Source organism: Bombus impatiens, unplaced genomic scaffold, assembly GCF_000188095.3.
Source record: "Bombus impatiens unplaced genomic scaffold, BIMP_2.2 scf_0080, whole genome shotgun sequence".
Taxonomy (NCBI): Eukaryota; Metazoa; Arthropoda; class Insecta; order Hymenoptera; family Apidae; genus Bombus; species Bombus impatiens.
Genome location: NT_176499.1, coordinates 880519 through 900615, shown reverse-complemented (window position 1 = coordinate 900615; position 20097 = coordinate 880519). Strand labels below are relative to the sequence as shown.

At 43.4% G+C, this 20097-nt stretch overlaps 2 protein-coding genes across 18 annotated transcripts in view; one reads left to right on the top strand and one right to left on the bottom strand.

The window, feature by feature from the left end:
• LOC100749313 (longitudinals lacking protein, isoforms A/B/D/L) overlaps nt 1-4511 on the bottom strand; it is a 94874-nt gene extending 90363 nt beyond the window's left edge. For 11 of the 13 annotated variants that reach the window (XM_024372485.2, XM_033324912.1, XM_033324915.1 and 8 more), the window contains exons 1-3: nt 1485-1683; nt 287-666; nt 5-215 (exon numbers count right to left, since the gene is read on the bottom strand). In XM_024372485.2, the coding sequence (XP_024228253.1) occupies nt 5-215; nt 287-666; nt 1485-1658 (765 nt within the window). In that variant the 5' untranslated portion in view covers nt 1659-1683. Of the gene's footprint in view, nt 1-4; nt 216-286; nt 667-1484; nt 1684-3201; nt 3359-4320 lie in introns of those variants that run through there. The other 2 variants (XM_012394192.3, XM_012394185.3) reach the window with 2 other exon arrangements.
• Nucleotides 4512-4998: 487 nt separating this feature from the next.
• Nucleotides 4999-20097, top strand: part of LOC100749194 (protein bric-a-brac 2) — a 27455-nt gene continuing 12356 nt past the window's right edge. The window contains exons 1-3 of one of the 5 annotated variants that reach the window (XM_003485747.4): nt 4999-5554; nt 15372-15516; nt 15767-15931. In XM_003485747.4, coding sequence (XP_003485795.1) covers nt 5547-5554; nt 15372-15516; nt 15767-15931 — 318 coding nt within the window. In that variant the 5' untranslated portion in view covers nt 4999-5546. Of the gene's footprint in view, nt 5555-12823; nt 12900-14206; nt 15208-15371; nt 15517-15766; nt 15932-20097 lie in introns of those variants that run through there. The other 4 variants (XM_033324909.1, XM_024372480.2, XM_012394252.3 and 1 more) reach the window with 4 other exon arrangements.

The window sequence follows — 20097 nt, the reverse complement described above, 5'->3', positions numbered from 1 at the left end:
GCTGCGTCATTAAGGCTGACCTGCCAATGGAATCTGTGGGGTCTGCATGTGATTTTTCATCTGCTACGGGTGCAATTCCAAGCGCAGGGACGCCCATTTGTTGAGGCATGTCACTTGAATTCGAAGCTTCGTGATTTTCTACTGAATTATCATCACCTATACTTTTTCGTCTAAATCTTTTTCTTTTCCTTGATGTGGGACTTTGGGAACCTTCCCTGTAAAAATAACGAGAATAATAATTTTATATTCTCAACGAATGACGAATGAAAAATTCCAACGTTCTTACCTAGAGGACAAACCCTTCGGTATTTGAGGACTGGCAGAGTCTTCAGGTAAATCCCCCAGGGGACCTTGCGACACACCCTGCCTAGGAACTTTGTTCTTTTCTATCGTAAGACCGGAAGACGAAATTGGAATGTCGGGCTGTGATGTTTGCGGAACGACCTTTTGTTGCCTAGAATCCGTCTTACTGCTACCACTTGTTTTACTTTCCGATAGACCTTTAATTTGCAGAGACTCGGCAGCTTTAAGGAGTGCTGCCAATTGGTCTTGGGAGATATTTACTTCTCCCCTGTACATATAGTCCATCATTGCTTTTAATTCTTTAAACTTAACATCTTTGAGTATAAAGACAGGATGCTTGTCATAATGTTCACTGAGGAGCCCCTATAACGGAAATATTTCCATTAAACCTCTGAATTGCACAAATTTTATCAAATACTTTGACTTAAATATTAATAGATAATAATAATAAACAAGTAGATGTCACATTAGCAAATTAACAGTCGAAATTAATGTAGAAAAGTCAAATAATACTAAATAATAGAATTCAATTTCCTAATTCAAAGATGTATTGCTCCTTTATACACCCCTCCTCCCACATCAGGGTAAAATCCCAGGGCAAGTGCCCTGGAAATCAGCCATCTTGCTTTCTCTGTATTGATTACCAGGAGGAACCAGGAGGGGGTTTGGGCTTTCAGTCTCCCTGCCTCTCTGGCTTCTGCCCAGGCCACATTCAACAAGAGCAGCCATCTTGTTTCAATTTGAGGTTCCCCCCTTTTAGCTTGAATTCCAAAATTTCTTACAATTCGAAGTACGATGAATAAATGAAAAAGATATATCAATACCAAAAAAAGGCCTAAATTTTAAATAACCAATGTCTTTGATACTCTCGATCTGATCTCGATCGAATTTTTTTTCTATTTATCAGCAAACTAAATAACAGTTATACTTCGTATATGAGAATCAATACATAAGATGTTCAATCTCTTAACAAGAAAAAATTCAAGACCATGAAACAATCTTAAATTTCAATTCAATCAAGCCTATTAACCAAGTACGAGTATTGGATGTAATACAATGTAATTGACAAAATACAAACAATAATAATTTAAATAATAATAATAATAAAATTAATCGCGTAATGGTAATAATAATGAGATAAAAACGATATTGAAAGTAAAATATTCGCAAGATTCACTCACCTCAAAATAAGGACTGCACGCAGACAGAACTACCTTATGGGCTTTCAGGTATTTCCCCTCAGCTGCCAATGTGCAGTCGACAAGCGTCCCGCTTTCGAGAAGCGTGTCGAAGTTCTGGATCAATGTACTCTGATGATTATTCCATCTAAGGCAGAACTGCTGGTCGTCTTCCATTCTTTCTGGCTTCGTTCCCTCGTTACTGAACAAGGAAGGAAATATTCAGGATAATGATGAACCAAATAAATCCGTTTGTCCGTTCAAGATGATCGACCGTGCTTAATGCTATCTAATTATGTTGTGTTGAATTAACACGAACATCGAGGCCGATGATTTGGAAATAAAAGGCGAGACCAATGATATCTATTACTCCGGTTGATATGTGTAATCACGATAAAAGCTCCGCGAGGAAGCAGCAAAGCTTCCAAAATGGCCGTACGGTGCAAGCGCGTCGGTCGAATTGGTCTTCTGGCCTTTTCCTTTGTGCGTGTTCTCATAACGGTAATGGACGATTTGGTGGGGATGATGCAGAAGGACGCGCAAGCACTACGCATGCGCAGCTGCGCCCGACCTGCGCATTTAACTTGCGCACTAGTTCGAGGCCCCTGGAATTCAGGGACGTCTGCTGGATATTCAGTACCCTAACGATAATATCAAATTTCGAAAAAACTCCGCATTAAGCTAGTTGTAATGAAAATAACTAATGATACGATGATCGACATAACAAACTGTATATCAGAAGATACTGTTAGAATAAAACTTGGAAAATAAAAAAGGCTATATTATCCCCAATATAAATACATAAATGCCCTAGTATTAGTATCAAAATATTTTGCGAGCGGCGCTGGTTTGTAATTTTTCTATCTTTATTCGTCATGCGACAGCGTATCAAAATTGCATACCATATAAATATATAAACATCACTTGGAACAGTAAAGCACACAAAGTTTGATAGGACCACTGAAGAACCACGATAAAGTTTATCTCTCAGGTAAAAAGGGTAACACAATTTATATACATCCCCGAGGTTTACATCACTAACGCGCAATAAAATGGAAAATCGATTGCTCTCTTCACATGCGCAACGCGTAAATCTCTCAATGGAGGGGATAACATAATGCATAACATAAGTATACAGATACTTGCGCGTAAAGATTAATACGAAATAAAGGGAAGTGCATTCACCACGGCTTACGTCCGATTGCGTAATCTATTTATATTGTTATCTCGTATTGAATGTTACGTCAGATGACGTCGAGCAACATGTGCGAAACAAAAACAAATTGGCGACAGATAATTTTTCAATCGCGAATCGACTACCAACCGGCGAAAATGAACCATACACTTTCCTCATACCGCCACCAGAAACTAGAAGAGGAGAGGAGAGGAAACGTGGTTCGCAATATGGCCGCCCGCGAGGTCGCGCCCGGACAAAATGGCGATAGAGGAAAAGTTCACAAGAAGAAACAAGATTTCAGATCGATATCCGCTATTCGAATTTCCCGTTAAAGCATCGTCTGGACGAAAACATCAAAATCGCAAACACTTGCTCCACTGGGAAATTTGTTTTGACCGGTAACTAAGCAAAAACGATGTTTTCTTAAAAGTACGGAGAGGATCCGCCCGCGCCATGTCACCCCACAAGAAGATTTCCCGAAATTTTCTAAAGATTTTCACCGAAATCGAAAATAAATAATTGACTACTTGTTATAACACTCACCTAATATGGAATATAAAACAATCTAATATCACAGCAACGGGATGGGTGATAAGTGAAAATAAACTGCGTAAGCGTCCGAACTCGGCGTGCGCCTCAAGCGCTGCCCTTTACAACAATGGCGTAGCCGACTGCCTACTTGGTTGCCTCTATGCCGGCCGTCAGAGAGCGCAGGCTTCTCCGGAAGAGGGAACAAGAGAAGAAAAAACGCGAACGAAACTAACGAGCATGCGCTCTACTCTTACAACCTATCGCGATCTTTGCCGTGATTGGAAACTACAGCCAGAGGACGCTAACCGACAAAATACTTTTTTTATTTTCACTTAATAGTTTACACAAACATTAGACGTTTGACATAGTGTTCAAGCTACCAGGAACAAATATCACAGATTACAATTCTGTTCTGACAGACATGTTCCTTTTTATTTGAAAGGTCAATGGAAAAATGTTTGACACAATAATACAACAAAATTGTTTTATATTAAAACAAACATCACGGAAATCACACACATTGTTTAAATCTGCAGTGCATAATTTATGTATGACATTATGTAGTTATATCATTTGATATAAAGCAGCAAGAAAGAAATATATGTCAGTTGCGAATGACTGATCGATAGAAAACGAGATGTGAACGAGATGTTTGAATTAGAAAATTTGCTTAATATATTCAAGTATAATGATTTATTCATCATTAGAACGATAGGAATGACGCGTAATTAAAATTCATGAATGAATGATAAAAATCATAAAGTATTTTGTATGTACGTCATCCGGCCCTGGACCACAACCTAGCACGCGTAACGTAATGGCCGACTTTATACACTTGACCGAGGCAAAATGGCGAAAACCGTACAAAAATACATGAAAAATGATAGCGATTGCATTCGAATTAGCAGATAGTTCATATAAATCGCAAACGAAATATTCCCATCATGATATTTCAAACACCACACACACACTCTTCCAAGATCACGCGTGTATAACGAAGATACTTAGGTACTGCCCATCGGTTTAACAGCGCGACCTGATTTTTTATCAACTTTTTAGGACGATAAACTTGCCCGAAATTGAATATACAATTGAAACATAAATCAACGGATATGTATACAAATTACTCACCTATATTGGCACAATCTAAATATCACAAGAGGAAAACTTGGAAAAAAACTACACGTCTTGTCCTCAGCGTACACTATCCGAGCGCCGTGGCTTCTTTTTACACAATGGCCGTACTTCTACGCGTAACGATCGACCCGCTCTGCGAGGGGATAGCCGGGATGCTCGGAAACAGTGTGCTTCTTATGGGGAGACGCGGCGCAGAGAATTCAACTCAGTGTTGTGCGCATCAAGCTACGAATAGTGGGGTAAAGAGAACGGCCGGTTAACACAGGACCGTCGAAAGACTCTTAGAACCTTGTGATCACTTTCATACAAAAAAAGATTGATAAATATAAGCGAAAAAGCTTATCGATCAAATAATTGTTGATTCTTTTTTTATAGAAGAATAAATTTGAAAATACATGCTCTATGCCGAAATTTTCCATAGATATGATAATAAACGTATAGGAACAGCGAAGTCCTGTAGTAACAACTGTTTGCAACGTTACAATATACGATACGCGTTGAGATTTGACGCAGTGATCATCATTTTCTATTAGATAAACGATTTTCAAAAAATAATGATTAGAGTTAGGATAAAGAAATTGACAAGTTGTAAAGAAGAAAGTTGATACAATCCTGATTTTTGCCGGTTGAACATTATAGCAATTCGTGGTGGTGGAAGGGGTTTGCGCGAAGGTAGTGGGGAGAAAGGCAGATTTCCGTTCAGGGGCGCGTTTACGGCGGCGTAGCGCAGCCGGCGGGAGAGGCGAAAGGCGACGCGGGAGAAGTGGAAAGCCGGGAAGAGTGAGCCGACGAAGGGAAGAATCGGGGTCCACAACAAAATCGCTTAATCGCTTTGCGCCACCGTCCGCAACGGAACACGGGTCGTCCGCCGCCATCACGGTGCCCCCTAGTGTGCATTTATGTCTTTCTCTTTTTCCATCTTTCTCCGTGATTCGCTACGCCACTTCGTGTCGCGACGTTTTCACGGGCAAACGGAGAGTGACAACTGGCAGTCGTCAGCGCAGTACGTGCTTTACGCGACGACTGACAATAGTCCGTGTGTCATCGCGTGAACACGCGTTTTCTGAAAATTCTTCGTAAGACATCTTTCTGCGCGGAGTTCTCTATACCAAGTGTCATAACTATAGCAAAAGTGAGTGTCTTCTGCGAACCTTGGCACGGAGTTGCCAAACATCAGCCAAACTTTAGTTCCAGTGGTGATATTATTCGCGGGCCAGGTCATGGTAAGGTAAGAGCAATTATAAATTTCTATACTACGACCTTTTTTAGCCTGTTCACTCTTATTCATTACATCTCACGATCGCATCTTAATTATTCCTTTTGTTCGAGAACAAACGCATAAATATACACATTAAAATTCTACTAGTTTCATGTCGCTACTTGTTATTCCGACATATCGCGTGTATACATGCGTTACTGAAATGTATTGAAAGATATATTGGCTCTGCGAATAAGAATCTGTAAACGATAGCTGTATAGAGAATTGGGTGTGAAAATTCTGTCGATCTTCCACAAGCGACATTTTATATCGGATATATGGCTCGCGCGTATTGTTTTGACTTTCATCCGCTTCATCTATAGTCCCGAACAGCTGGTCAATTCGGTGTGCGTACTTGTATAGGTGTGCGTGGCAATGATCCACGACGTTTAACGACCTGTCGCATTCGGAAAGACGAATTACACGTCCCTCCACGCGCGCCTCGTGTCTTCTCTCCATGAGGATTTGGAACAGTTGCCGCGTGCACGTTCGAATCGCTGTCGCCGATTACGGTAGGTCACGTGCACGATAACTGTCCAATAATCAACGATTACGTATGCGCAGGAAACACTTATTTAATGTTTGCGCGTACTCTGTAGCCATATACGAAGGAAAACACAACTAGTATCATGTCTTGGTGCAAAATTACTCGTAAAACGTAAATCGTGCACCAATAATTACTTTTCGCAAATCTTTCGCACGAACTTTCTTTCCCTATTTCCCTCTGTTCCTGTTTCATTTTTCATCTTTCATTAATTTTATTTTTCGCTTACAGAAAATATTAGGCGTATATTTTTTATGATAGGATACTCTTGGGTAAAGAATATACAGCAGTATTTATTATCCATAATATACCGCACTGTGAGCTTGAAACGATGGTCACATTTCTACGATAATTGTATTCTATAACAACGATACGTTTTTCGTTGACTGTTTCCAATAGATGAAAATAGGCTACGATAAAGGTACTGGGTGAAAGGAAACGTAACTTTACGCATTTATACGAGCAGAAATTATTTAATAAATCATTGATAAAACAATTGGAATTATCGTTAATAAGCATGTATAATCATTAGTAAGGTGCACTGTATGCATCTGAGATTTTCTCCGTGATCGTGCGGCAAGCAACGGTTTACCCATACATTGTACCAGCGGTACCGATGATAAAGAGAAATGCTGCCTAGAAAGCAGGTCTTGACTGAATCTAGGCCACCCTGATGGCGCGTACACATTCTCCACAATTTTACTGTTCCTTCTCTCGGCCTTGCCGCGTTCGTATCTACCGGGAGAACCGCGTATATTTTCTCTTCTCTTCTCATCTATTTCTTCTTCTCGTCGCCTTTCAATCTCTCCCATCCTCCTGCTAATCTCCCTCTCTCTCTCTCTCTTACTCCCCCCCCCTTTCTCCATTTTTTCTTATAACGATCCAAGACTCGAGTTTCAGACGCCGTACGCGACTATAACTATAAGGGATAATGTTAGTAAGCGCATTTATAAACTTGTAAAATTCAAGCTTACGTTTAACAAACAGCAAATACGCACGAAGAGTCATTTAGTTTTTTAATATGCGGTGTATACTTGCAGCGACAGTAAGGTTTCTCGATAAAGGGCTAAAGATCAAGAGGAAAGGGAAGTACAAGAGTTATAATTTCAAGTCGTACTATCTCTAAAAGAAAACTACGATGAGATCAACTATTTTCTCAAGAGCCCCAAGCGGAATCGCGTGTATATGACTGACAGTGGGGCGATCGAGAGCGACCTAGAAAGGTTTCAAAAGACATTTTCCCGTTCACCCACGTATAAAGTATAAAGCTGCCCTCTCACCGCAAAAGCATAGAGCCACATAACGTGAAATCTCGTATAATAATTGAGATAGTAAAAGAGAAAGAGAGAGAGGAAGCAGAGAGACGAACGGAAAAAATTCTGTACAAGTGTTAAGAACACAGGCATAGAGATAGATGTAATATGTTGATATAAAAGATAGAGACAGAAATAATGAAAGGTGATGGATGCAAAGAAACAGGAAAAAAGAGAACTCAGGTGAATGTATGTTCCTCCGGATAGAATATACTGTATATACATGTATATGTACGTACAGACGAACATATACTCGTATTCGTACGCGTTTGTGTGCACCGCTGTACGCGCGCGCATAGGAACAACGGAAAGTACGGAGCATAATACGGAGAAAACGCTGGTAAAAGGAAAGAGGCCCCTCTGCCTGCCTTTCCAATCGAATCGAACGCCCCTCTCGCCTTTGTCATTTTCTCTTTGTCCTCGTTTTGGGCTCGCCGTTCTCTCGAAGAGCTCTCTCCCCTTTTTCCTCTCTTTTTCCTTCCGTCTCTCTTTTCCTTTCGTGCCGCTGCTTTACTCCTTTTCGGTCTCTTTATCTTCTACGATACCTGCATATAGCCAAATTCACGCGAAACAACCAACAACTTGGCCATTCTTTCCATTCGATGGCTACTTTTGTTTTCCATTCTGCTTCTCCTTCTCCTTCTCCTTCTCCTTCTCCTTCTCCTCTTCCTCTTGCTTCTCCTTCTCTTCCTCCTTCTTCTCCTTCTTCTTCCTCGTGTTTGTCTTTCTCCTCCGTTTTGCATTCCTTCTCTTTTTGATCCGTGGCAAGCAGCTTTGTCGCATCGAGAAAGAGACGAGCGCGAGAAGATGGAATAGAGACGAACGAAGGTAGAAGGAGATGACAAGACAAGAAATTTCTCTTGCTTCGCTCGGCTTTGTCCAGTTTCTCTCTTCACCCTCTGGCTTCTCACAAAGCATCCTGTCTACCACCCTAACCTCTCTTTTCTTTCTTTCCTGCGTTTCGATCTGCCTCTACCCATCTTTTCCTTTTCCTCTCCGCCTCCTTGCCGTATTCCCCTTCTTCGATAACCTTCTTCGTCGCCACCACTTCCAGCTCTACATCCACTTCCACCTCCACTTTATCTCTTTTTCCTTCTCTACAGTCTTGCTCGTTCGTCGTCGTCGCCGTCGTTGCTTCGTTGTCGTTGTTGTTGTTATTGTTGTCGTTGTTGTCGCTACTGTCACAGACACCGTCACTGCCACTACCAGCGTGATGACGCGCTAGCGCTGCCGTTGTCTCCTCTTTCGTTGCCTCTTATCCTACTGCTCAAAACTGATCTTTTCCACTGGCAACCCTCTTGCTTCTCTCCCTCTATTCTATATCCTTCGTTCCTCATTCTGCTGTCCTTATGTACATACGTATATATATCCTGTTGCTTTAAAATTAAGCAAGAAGAAAAGAAGAAGATGGTAGAGAAAGAAAAAGCGAGAGGGAGAAAGAGAACTGTGTTTATCGATTATTTCGCGTTTTTGCTCACGAGTTATTTACATGAAAGTCTATACAGACCGATTAAACTTTTACGTAAGTACGCAAGCGTTAAATGTTTTTTAAACAGCTTTATTGCTAACGTCACAATAATAACTGCTATTTAAACGAACGAAAGAATGCAAAAGGGCTGACATCTCTGCGTGAATGGAAATAATATTATCATTATTATTATTCGCGTATCGATGTAACTTTAAAGCTTTTGGACTAGAAAACATATAAAAGCAGAAATTTCAAATCATCCCTATCTATATTTGTCCGCGTCCTAAACGCAGAGTCACGTCATAAACTTCCTGTTTCATTGGAAAACAGTTTAAACGTGCAGTATACATGCGTCCGAAAAATATCGTATCGCTCGATCGTTAATCGCGTTTAAACGATCGTTCGTACAGCCGATTCCGCGTCTGACTCATTGTCAATTGTATGCCATCCTTTCTCTTGCTCCTTCAGCCTTCCTCCTTCTCTTTTCCTCTTCTTTCCCTTATTCTTTTTTCGCTCTCCTGTCCTCGCGCTCTCCTGCCTCATCGTTCATTTTGTCCCTCTCTCTATTGCTGTCTCAAAAAAGCAGTTTTGCCTCTTCTCCTTCTTTCTCTGGCAAACCTTTTCCCTGCTGCTCTTCCTCATTCTCTATCTCCCCTTAGATTCTCGCTCGCGTTCCCCTTATCTCCGGAGTTTCTCATTGTCTGAAAGGGCCATCTGTCCCCCGGCTTTTTCATCCTCCGCTTTCATCCCTCCGCCGTACACGAGCACACAAAGAGACTCTCTTATCCGCTGTTCACCACCCTCTCTTCACCCTTTCTCCAACTCCCTTCTTCTTCGTTGCTTCCGTTCGGCCGACTACTCCTGCGCATCCTCGTTACTCCTTTCTCTTTCCTCGAAACTTTACCAGGTTCCTTCGTCGGCTAACCAGTATCTATTGATAATTATCGCGAGACAGACAAACAACGTTCAGGTTAAAATAGCAGGCACGTTGGAAATGTAAATTGGAAATTTTGCAATGGGAACGGCATCGATATGTCAAAGGACAGAAAATATCGCGACGAAAGAAGAATGTTTTTCGTTTGTGACGCGATGTTGGTTCCTCGACGGTGGAAGAATCGAGCGAACAAGAAAAAAATTGTGCACCCTCGTTGTAAGGAAGAAGAGATCCCTCTGGGCAAGCCACGTGCGACCTTGGACAAGTCCACGTCACCCTCTTACGTTGCACCCTTCGAAGGGACGCAACCCTGATCACGTGGATCCCGGGGGTGGTTTCTAACCCTCGTTCATCCTTGTTCTGTGAGAGGAAAATGGAAAGAGAAGATGTACAGCGATACGTAAGAACGCGCAAAGCCTCGATCGAAAAACATTTTGCAAGGAAAAACCTAACGATTAGAAGAGACGCACGATTCGTCTAATATGCAAATTTCCTTTGGTAGAGTCAGCTTTCGTCGAACAGATATTTTTTCACGCAGATTAGAAACGGTTAAAGGACGATGAAAAATAGCTCGTGCATATCGGGCATTTTTCTTTTCTCTTTTCTTGCGCATCTCCACGTGTCAATTCTTCCGCTCTCATTCGGTTCCAGTGAAATTGGCGTTTCCGGGTCTGTCTACTCCCTCCATGTCTCCGCAGCTCGTTCTTCCTCCTCTCTCTTTACCTTTTCTTCGAAAACGGCATCGGAGGGTAATGGCGGGGATGTAAAAGCGGTAGGAAGAACGGAGACAACGTAGCCAGCACTATATATACGACTGCTCTTTCAAGTGGTAGGGCGAAGGGGAACAGGTGAGAGGCCGAGAGAGCCCGGTTCTCTCGGAAAGGTGAACGGAGAGAAACGAAGAAACGAAGGGCATTTGGAATGCGGTACTGTTATGCCTTACGGTACAGACAGGACGGAAATTAGGACTGCTTCGACTCGTTGACCACTGCTCGTTATTTACTTCGTTCGTACATCGATTCTCTCTTTATCTCTTCTTGCTTTCGTTCGTTCTATTCGCACTAGAGTCGGTGAGAGAACGACGCCAATGTCCACTCGATACTAGCGAAACTCGGTATTTTATAATGCGTTACGTTTATAATACGTGAAAAGCTAGGTTTTCTGTCTGCAAGATACATCGATTGTAAATGTTACGATAATTCGACAATTTGACGATAAGTCGACATCGTTTCGAACACAAAAACGAACAGGAGCCGCGCGTTATATGGAAAATATAGAAATCTCTAGGGTGTTAGTGGAATCTTGGAAAAGAAAAATTGGTGCTTCCATAGATACGAGAGGAATGAACGTGAAAACGCGCGTTGTTCCTCTTCTCCTGCGTCCTTTCCTGCTCATCAAAACTAGACTTTGTGTAACGCGACTCGTTCGATTTCTCACTATCGATAAGGATAAATGCTATTTTCCTATACTCGAACACCGCATTCAATGGAAAAAAGGCAATGCTTTACCTGGCTGCGTTAACGTACCTGTAAAATCCCGTCCCAAACGAGCATCCATAGGATCAGTTTGAAAATGAAAAAACGTTAAAACGTTTCTAACGAAGGTAGAAAACTGGCAAAGTTGGAAATGATGGCGAGACGTTTGTCGTGTTTCTCAAGGTGCAGCAGGGTCATGGTGTAACGCGAAAGAAGATTGGAAATCCGAGAGCGGTAGGCGAGATGTTCGGACATCGGTAACGAATGGCGGTAACGTGGAAAATGTTGGAAATGACGATATGCTTAGGGAAAAGGCAGGTGGGGCGCGAAGAAAAAGAAAGGATGGCAGTGCGGAGAATTCGCCGGTGGCGATGAAAATTTTATTAGTGACGCGTTTTATCGGCCGCTGCTTTTCTACGGAGAAAGAAAGACGAGAATATGGAAGCGAGAAGAGAAGGAAACTGTTCTGGAAGATTTCAGAGTGTTCCCCCTAGAAACGCAGTTCTGACTGGAAGACTAGCCAGGAGGGGAGAAGCCGTTTCCGCTTACGTTTTCCCGGAGAAAGAGCTGGTTGGTCGTCTCGAGAATGACGGTACGACGGTACAGACGCGGACGGTACGATGGGTACGATGGTACGACGAAAGGAAAAAGTCCGAGAAGAGCCGAGGAAGAACGTCGATAACGTTGGAAAAACGTAAAACGCGCACCGACCAGGAGGAAAAGGAAACGCCGCGTGTAGTATAAGGAGAGGAAGAGAGGAGAAAGAGAGAGGGTAGAAGCTTGCCATCGAGCGAACCGAGAAAACGGAGTGCCCGAGCGGTGGAGAGAGAGAGAGCGGAAGAGAGGATAGGATAGGAGAGTTGTGCAGATAGGATAGAAGAGGAGAGGAGAGGAGAGGAGAGGAGAGGAGAAAAAGAGAGAAGGGTGGCGGAGACCGTGGAAGAAAAGGGGCCACGAGAAAATAGCGTCTTCGCCTCGTGGGGAGGGAACGAGGGAACGAGTAAATGGAGCCAACGCGCGGTGAAAGAGGGAACGAGAGACGAGGAGGGTCGAGAAAGGAACGACGAAACGACCGAGGGACGAGGAGGGCCAGAGAAAAGAAAAGAAGGAGATGGAACGAGAACGATACGAGGGTAGAAGAAGAGGGGAGCAGGCGCTCGTCTACTCCACGAATGGCAGAGAGACAGACGGGGAAAAAGAAAGAGGATGGGATCCGAGGGAGGCGAGGTGAAATTGGACACAAAAAGCTCGAAGAAAAATTGAGATGAATCGTGGAAGGGAAGATGGAAGGGAGGATTCTCTGAAAGGGAGAGACCAACGCAGTGTCCTTCTTCGAGACCGCGAAAGAAAGCGCGAACACACGAGGGATGAACGTTCACCGATACGATATATTTATCGCCAATTTTAATAATCGCTAAGCGAGATTCGATCGGCCGCTCTCTGTGTATTTCTGTTCGCGTGCGTGTCTCCATCTGCGACACCCAATATAAGAAGGTAGCTGGCGTTGCTGTTTTTGTTGATCGGTGTTGTTGCTGGTTTCGTTACTGTGACCGTTGCTGGTGCCGCAAATACGTCGATCGTGTAAGTGAACGACGCTGTTGTGCTCTGTCTAACTCTGTGCTTATCTTCTTTCTATCACCGTACCTTTGCTACACCTTCTCGCGAGTGACGCGCGCGCTCTCGTTTACCGTGTCCCGCTCGAGTAGTTTAGCTTCTCTTTACCCTCGTTGCTTCTTTCACGGTCAACGTTTACGCGAAACGGCCGAGTAACTACTCTTTTCTTACGATTTTCCATTTCGTATTCAGCCTGGCTACGAAAATTATATCACGCGGTAATAAAATAACGTTCCTCTGAATGAAAATGTAATTACATACATACGGTCGATATGGCGATAGCGAGAAGGTGCGCGAGTAAAGTATCGTCGATGAAAGTATGCGCGAAAGATCGACCGGCGAGAAAGCGTATTGATCGATTCGATCAGCCGCGAACGGTTGCGATCGATTTCGATCTCTTCCCCACTCTATTTTCGATCCATCCTTTATTTTCCAAACCATCGGCAAGCGTTCAGACATATCGACGATACAGCATAGCACGGCACAGCACGCTTTCCGAACCAGACTGTGCGAGCGCGCGGTCTCACTCCGTTTCTTCGACTCGCATTACATCCGGTTTTCTCTTCATTCGCTCCGCCACTTTGATCGTCTTCCTTCTCTCCTCCTTCCGTCCCTTCTTTCTTTCTTTCTTCCTTCCTTTCTTCTTTCTTTCCTTCTTTTCTTCTCTTCTCTTCTTCTCTCCTCCCTCCCTCCCTCCCTCCCTTCCTTCCTTCTTTTCTTATTCCCTTCTCCCTCTTGATCGTATCACGCTCCTCGAATGGTTTGTCGGATCATGGGATTACGAGAAAACGATGATTTTATAGTACGTTTGAGAATAAATGTCGATCGCGCGAACATTTACCACGGTTCGTGGCCAAAGGAAACGATCAAACGATTGCCGATTACGACCAGTGTTTGTCCGTTATCGCTGATTATCGACTCATTTTCGAACGTTACGCGTACCGGTTAACCGAATTTTTAGATATCGTTACGCCTATTCGCGACGCGACTGGCTATCGTATCATCGTGTACGGACGAGTTGGCGCTTAACTTGTCGGGAAACGCGGAAGCAAGAGTATAAGCACGCGCAGAAAACGTTGTTAACGACCAGCGAGCGGAGAAAAAAAAGCGATCAGTAAGTACGCTAGCTACGTTTATTTGTCAACGACTTGTATCTACCATATCGGTGAAAAGAGTTTGAGGCTCTGGATCGTAGAATGGAATGTCCGCTGACGATATTATTATACCTACGTCTTTGGTAAACGCTGAATTTTAATCGATGCGAATGAATTGTATTTGCGAAAGAGCCGAAAACGCAATCCGAGTTACTGTTATCGCGAATGAAATGAGTCGTGTTGGACTGAGACGAGCGGCGTGGTTTCTATGCCATATCAACGCGCGAAGAGAAATCGGTGAACGAAGAATCAGGGGGGAATGAAAGGAGGCGCGAAACGAGTGGAAAGCTTAAAGTTCTCGCGTTATCGGCGCACGTCTAAGCAACTGATAAAAGTCCGTATTCCTACGGATAGATAACGCGAAATGGTCCGTATAAAGAGTCACATAGATAGAGACAGATAAAGCACGGTCCACGGAACAGGTGAATGTTACAAGACAGACCAACGCCCGGCCTTCTTCGTAGCTTTCACAGTGTCGCGTATTCGCACCGATACGTATCGTTTATTTTCTCCGCGAACATCTTCACCGTGTATTACCGGCATTTTTCTCCGTCTTACCGTTCACGTCTCTTCCTCCTTTCCGTCAAACGAGCGAACGTTGCTGACGTTATCGCGACGAAGCTTCGTGTCGTTCGTCGTACGTCGTTCGTCGCTCGTCGTTCGTCGATGCTTTATTCTCGATCCTCGATCCTCTACACGCGTGCCTCGATTCTCCATTCTAGATCATCGTTTCCATCGTTGTTCACGTTGTCGTCGTTGGTCAAACCGCGAAAGTGTTTCTCCATATCGTTGCACCGCGAAAACAGCGACTGGTTGTGCACTGTCCGCTGCCGCTACCAACAGTTGGCTTCTTCTCTTTCCGATCGGTCTTTATTTTTCTTGACTCATCCGCCTCCGTTCCCTTCGGCCACTCGCGCTCCATTCGTTCCACTCTTCGATCCTCTTACCGATCTCTATCTATCTTTCTTATTCTCTTCTCCACCGGTTTCTCGCTATCTCTTTATTTTCTCAGCCACCGCAAATACGATCTCGACCGAACGATCTCCGCGCCGCCGATACTGTGCCGGAAAGGAGAACGAATATTTCATGGAGACGGATCGTTATTGGGGCGTGCACTACAGGTACTGTCCCCTTTTACGGATCGATTTGAAGGAAGGAAGAAGAGCATCGTTACGACATATGCAACAGCTCGACCCATCGCTTGCGATTTACGATAAATCGACGAAACTATTGGTTCACGATCAAAAACTAACAAGTGATCGTTCCTTTACTGTTTTTGTTGCAGCGGCGGCATGGCCGGGCAGCACTACTGCCTGCGCTGGAATAACTATCAGTCGAACATGACGTCCGTTTTCCACCAACTACTTCAGACGGAAGCTTTCGTCGATGTTACCTTAGCATGCAACGAAGCTTCTTTAAAGGCACACAAGGTAAGCGAATCACGACCGACGGTCGGTCTAATCCAAATTAGATTCGTATGATCGATAATCCTCCTACCGATTCTTCCTCGCCAATCCTCGCTCGATTGTAATCGATATACATACCTATGGCGCACGACGTTGCGGGCCGCTCGTCGCGTCACGTCGTGTCGTTTCATTTCACCATGGCTCCAGGTCGATGCACCGATTTTCCTCTACCTACCTTATTGATCGTTCGATACAACTCCTTCTGTTTGCGCAGGTGGTACTATCGGCGTGCAGTTCCTACTTTCAAAAGCTTCTACTTTCAAATCCCTGCAAACATCCGACAATCATTATGCCCCAAGATGTGTGCTTCAATGATCTCAAGTTCATTATAGAATTCGTCTATAGAGGAGAGATCGACGTTTCGCAAGCGGAACTTCAGGTAAGAACCACTGCACTTTGTTATACTCTGATCAACTATATATCTTAACCCTGGACATGTTTTACCGTTCTATTTTTCTTTCTTCTGTTTTCTGTGTCTCCTTCCTTTTTCTCATTTTATCCGTTAAAACAATGGCGTTGCGATCACGCAACAGTGCGCGAAATTACGTTAGACGAACAAAGGCAATTCCGACTTCGCAGTTTCGATCGCGTATACGCACTTTGTAAAGGGACGAATAAAAATCGGAAAACAAAGATTTAGCGGCACGAACAAACGTTGACTATACTTTGCGTCGCGCGAATAACCGCGCCATACCGTGCAACCATGTCATAAGCCCTTCTAACGTCGCATTGTTTAGACCTCTTGACTCGACGTCAAGACGTCTATAAACGACGAGACGTTCGAAACTTTCTCTTTCCCCTCTACATTGTTTCGTATCTCTGGTATACGAGCACGACCTTTACAGACCTTTTTATCGACGACGGCGACAGTTGAGCCACGCGCCAAGCATCGGCTCTACACATCCGTCGGAAGTTAACCCATTGCCATCGACACCAACTTTGAATAGTTTCGCGATACGGATTCCTAACTTACCGATCAGGATTCGTTTCCTCTTCTCGTTTTTGCTGCAGTCATCTGCAAACCGGTTGTCGATAGTGTAGATTTTCTGCATTTTTCAAATGGCGCGATTGCATCTTTCTGCACGCGTTAACTACGGACCTCTCCATCGGTCGTTCGTATATCGTGTATTCTTTCTGCATTTCCCGTTTCTCGTTTCCTATTTCCCGATTCATGTTTTGTCGTTTCCCATTCTTTATTCCTATTAAGACCTCTTATAAATAGCTGTAATGTCATCATAATCTCAGAAATAGCGCGTGTCCCGTTCATCGTGCTTTGATCTTATATTTTATTCGTAATTTCACACTTCCGTTAAAATTGAATCACCGTTCGATGAATTTAAGAACGTTATTTGCCGATACCGATTATTAATTTGCTAATAGTACCGATACTCGTCAATGATACAATCAGTTTCGAGAGCTTCCCCTTCGGCTATTATTATCAAGTCTCTTTGTATTTGTTCCTAATGTACGATCAAGATAGTTGGCTAAACGTTTAAATCGAACTGGCACGCCGTGCGTCGACAAGTCAAATTTAAATTGTCGGAAAAAAGGTCACGTATCGCATCGTCACTTGTCACGAAGTAAGCAACTTCCCACCTTTTACAAGAAGACTGAAAAAATACAACGATCCCCAATTACTAGGGGAAGTAGTTTGCCGTTCTTCGTGCTTTTCATCGTCTTAGATCTCCGTGGTGGCACAATTCGTAGCCTATGCACTGTTCGGTAGCGAAAATATCTTGCATGAGATCTATCTACTGTATTTTCACTAGTGTCTCCGTCGTGTCCGTGTTACTCTTAACCTCCTTTTCCTGATACCTGATTATTTGTTTTTCTTGCTACATGTGTATTAGAGAGTTTCGTGTTGGCCTTTCATTGCTTTTTCGTTGCTCGATATTCTTTTATCGTTATTATTATTTTTTGTTTGCTAAAGTTTCTCGCCTCCAAAATCCGACACCACCGTGTTAGTATTGTTTTCTCAGATATAAAAATTATACTAGATTCTAACCTCACTTGTGGAAAATATTATAACCGAAGGAAAATTCACGATCGGATAAATTATAATTCTAACAACTGATCCAAGATGGGTATTATTACATTAATGGATGGTCAGAAGTATCGAACACGGACTTTCGACCACCGTATGTATTACATGGGAAGGAACCCATGGTTTCTACGAGACTGTTGATTCTTATCATAAGTAGAATACGATATCACGAAACAAACATCTGGCCTCGAACTCAAAGGACAAGGTTAATTTTACGTCAGATCTTTTTCACAGATCTGCACCGACCCGGAGGTGTAGAAAATGTCTATGATAGTCAAGATAAAATTACTTCTCACCCTATATATACGTACGCGTGTACCTACCAGCACGCATTAGATCGCCAATTGCTTTGGGTTTTGTATCGATGAACGAGCAAATTTGAATTATCGTCGCTGATTCTCCATTTTCGAATGTAATTGACGACAGAATCGAATTAGAAAGGATCGGTAGAAAAGCGAGATGGATAACGCACACGTACTACTTACATATATTTAGGGGGCGAGTATCGCAGGCACAAAGCTAGTATTCTCTACTGACCTCGTTTTCGACTAGTCGTCGAGGATCTTCGTACCTACAGGTTCCGTAACGAAATCAAAAACGGAAGGGGCATGTCGGAGAATTATATTGATATTGTTCCTGCCGTTGCCTTGAACTTGACGCGACTTAAATTTAAGTTGCTACGGTACCGGATTAAGCTTTTGAAAGTTTGCAATTCTTAGCAATAAATAATTGCTGCTATGCTAGATCGATCCAAGAAGAAATTGTTAATATTGCGTTTGAAGACAATTTGACTATATATGTTTTGATCGGAGATCGAATCGACGACTTTCAATGTTTAACGGGTACCGAGATCCGGAACAGATCGTAAATAGAACGATCGCATTATTTCGGCACTACTAGCGTAGAATGCGATTATTGAACGAAAGCATTGAAAACAGCATCGTGATGAACATTTTGAACATCTATGCGTGATGTGCGTCTCGATTGCTACTAGACTTACCTACTCTCTGTCGTCGCGTTTTCGATAAGCCTGTGCGCATAGTCGAAATTATTGGTAATTACAACTAATAATCTTTTTCTGTTCCGGAGCGGGAAAGGGATCGGAAGGGTGCAAGACGACGCACCAAAGTAAGCAACGTACGCGTGATTCGCACCACAGGGTTCGTGATCGTGCTTTCTTTATTCCTCTTAATAGATTCAAACTAGAAGAAAAGCGAAGAGAGGAGAAGAAATGAGAAGGAGTGCAAGAAGAGAAAGGCAGAGAAGAGTGACGGAGAAGAAGATGCTGCGAAGGGGTAGAAGGGCAAGCGGCAATGTCGAACGGGGAGAAACAAGAGAATTCGCGCTTCTTCCGTCGCGTCGACTTTAGACACGCGGTTTTCTACAGTGGCGTACATGCGTGCGCATACTTGGACGTTATTCATGCATACGTGTACAGTGTACAGTAAACTCGCGTGTGCGTAGGGACGCGCCTGGAGCCGCCGCAGATTCCCTTTGTCCGCGCAAGCACTGCAATTCATGTCTCGTGTCCTCTTTCTTCCTTTCTATCTTTCTTTGTTTCGGTCCTTCTGTCCTTTCCTACGCTGTTCGCTCTCCCGAAATCAAGCTCTCTTTCCTCGACCATGCAACTCATCGTCTCGATCGTGAATCGAGTTACGTCGAATCGAATGGAATAAAGTCGAGTCTGCCCGATACAGGGCCGGCCTCGAAGGACCCTCGCTATTTCACGCTGGGCCTATTTAACAAATTTCATCGGAAGTGAAGACGATTTGATCCTCGTCGAGTGTTTCTTCGACATTTTCAACATGCCATCCAATTAATTAACTTGTAGTTTTCTTGAAAACACAAATATACACGTATATATAAACTTGAACAAAAACAAGCTACAAATCTTCTTTCTCGACACGGTTTTTCCTTCTTTCGTATATGCAAAAGTCTATCATAATGTATATTACTTAACACTATCGTATTTTCTTATTTGCGTCTCAAAGCCGATTAAAAATATAAATTCGTTCGTAGTTCAATTATAACGCATGGAAAACAGGATCCTAACTTTAGGTATACATCACTGCAGCGCTCATCCCCTCCCCCTCTCCCTCTCTTTGTCTATGTCATGTATGCACGCATATATGTACATATAGTCACGACCAGCGTGTTCACGCGAGTATATAATGCTAGCTTTGTCGTACCGATGGTAGAGCCACGATTCCATCCTTTTTTATTCTCTCGCGAACCTTGCATCCGTCTCCGTTCTGCCGTGGCCAAACGCGTTTCAGCTCTTCGTCTTCTATATTCCGTCTCGTTCATTCGGGCACAGACTGTATTTCTGTTTTTGTTCGGCCGGAGAAAGTCTTACTCGCTCCCACGGGAACTGCTCGTCGATGTTCGTCGCTTAACCGTCAGAGGCGAGCGCGCGCTTCTCTCAAACACCGCAGACTTGCCTCTCCGCCGATCCCCGTTCCCACCTCTCGTACTCGATGCTCTCTATCACCCTTCCACCG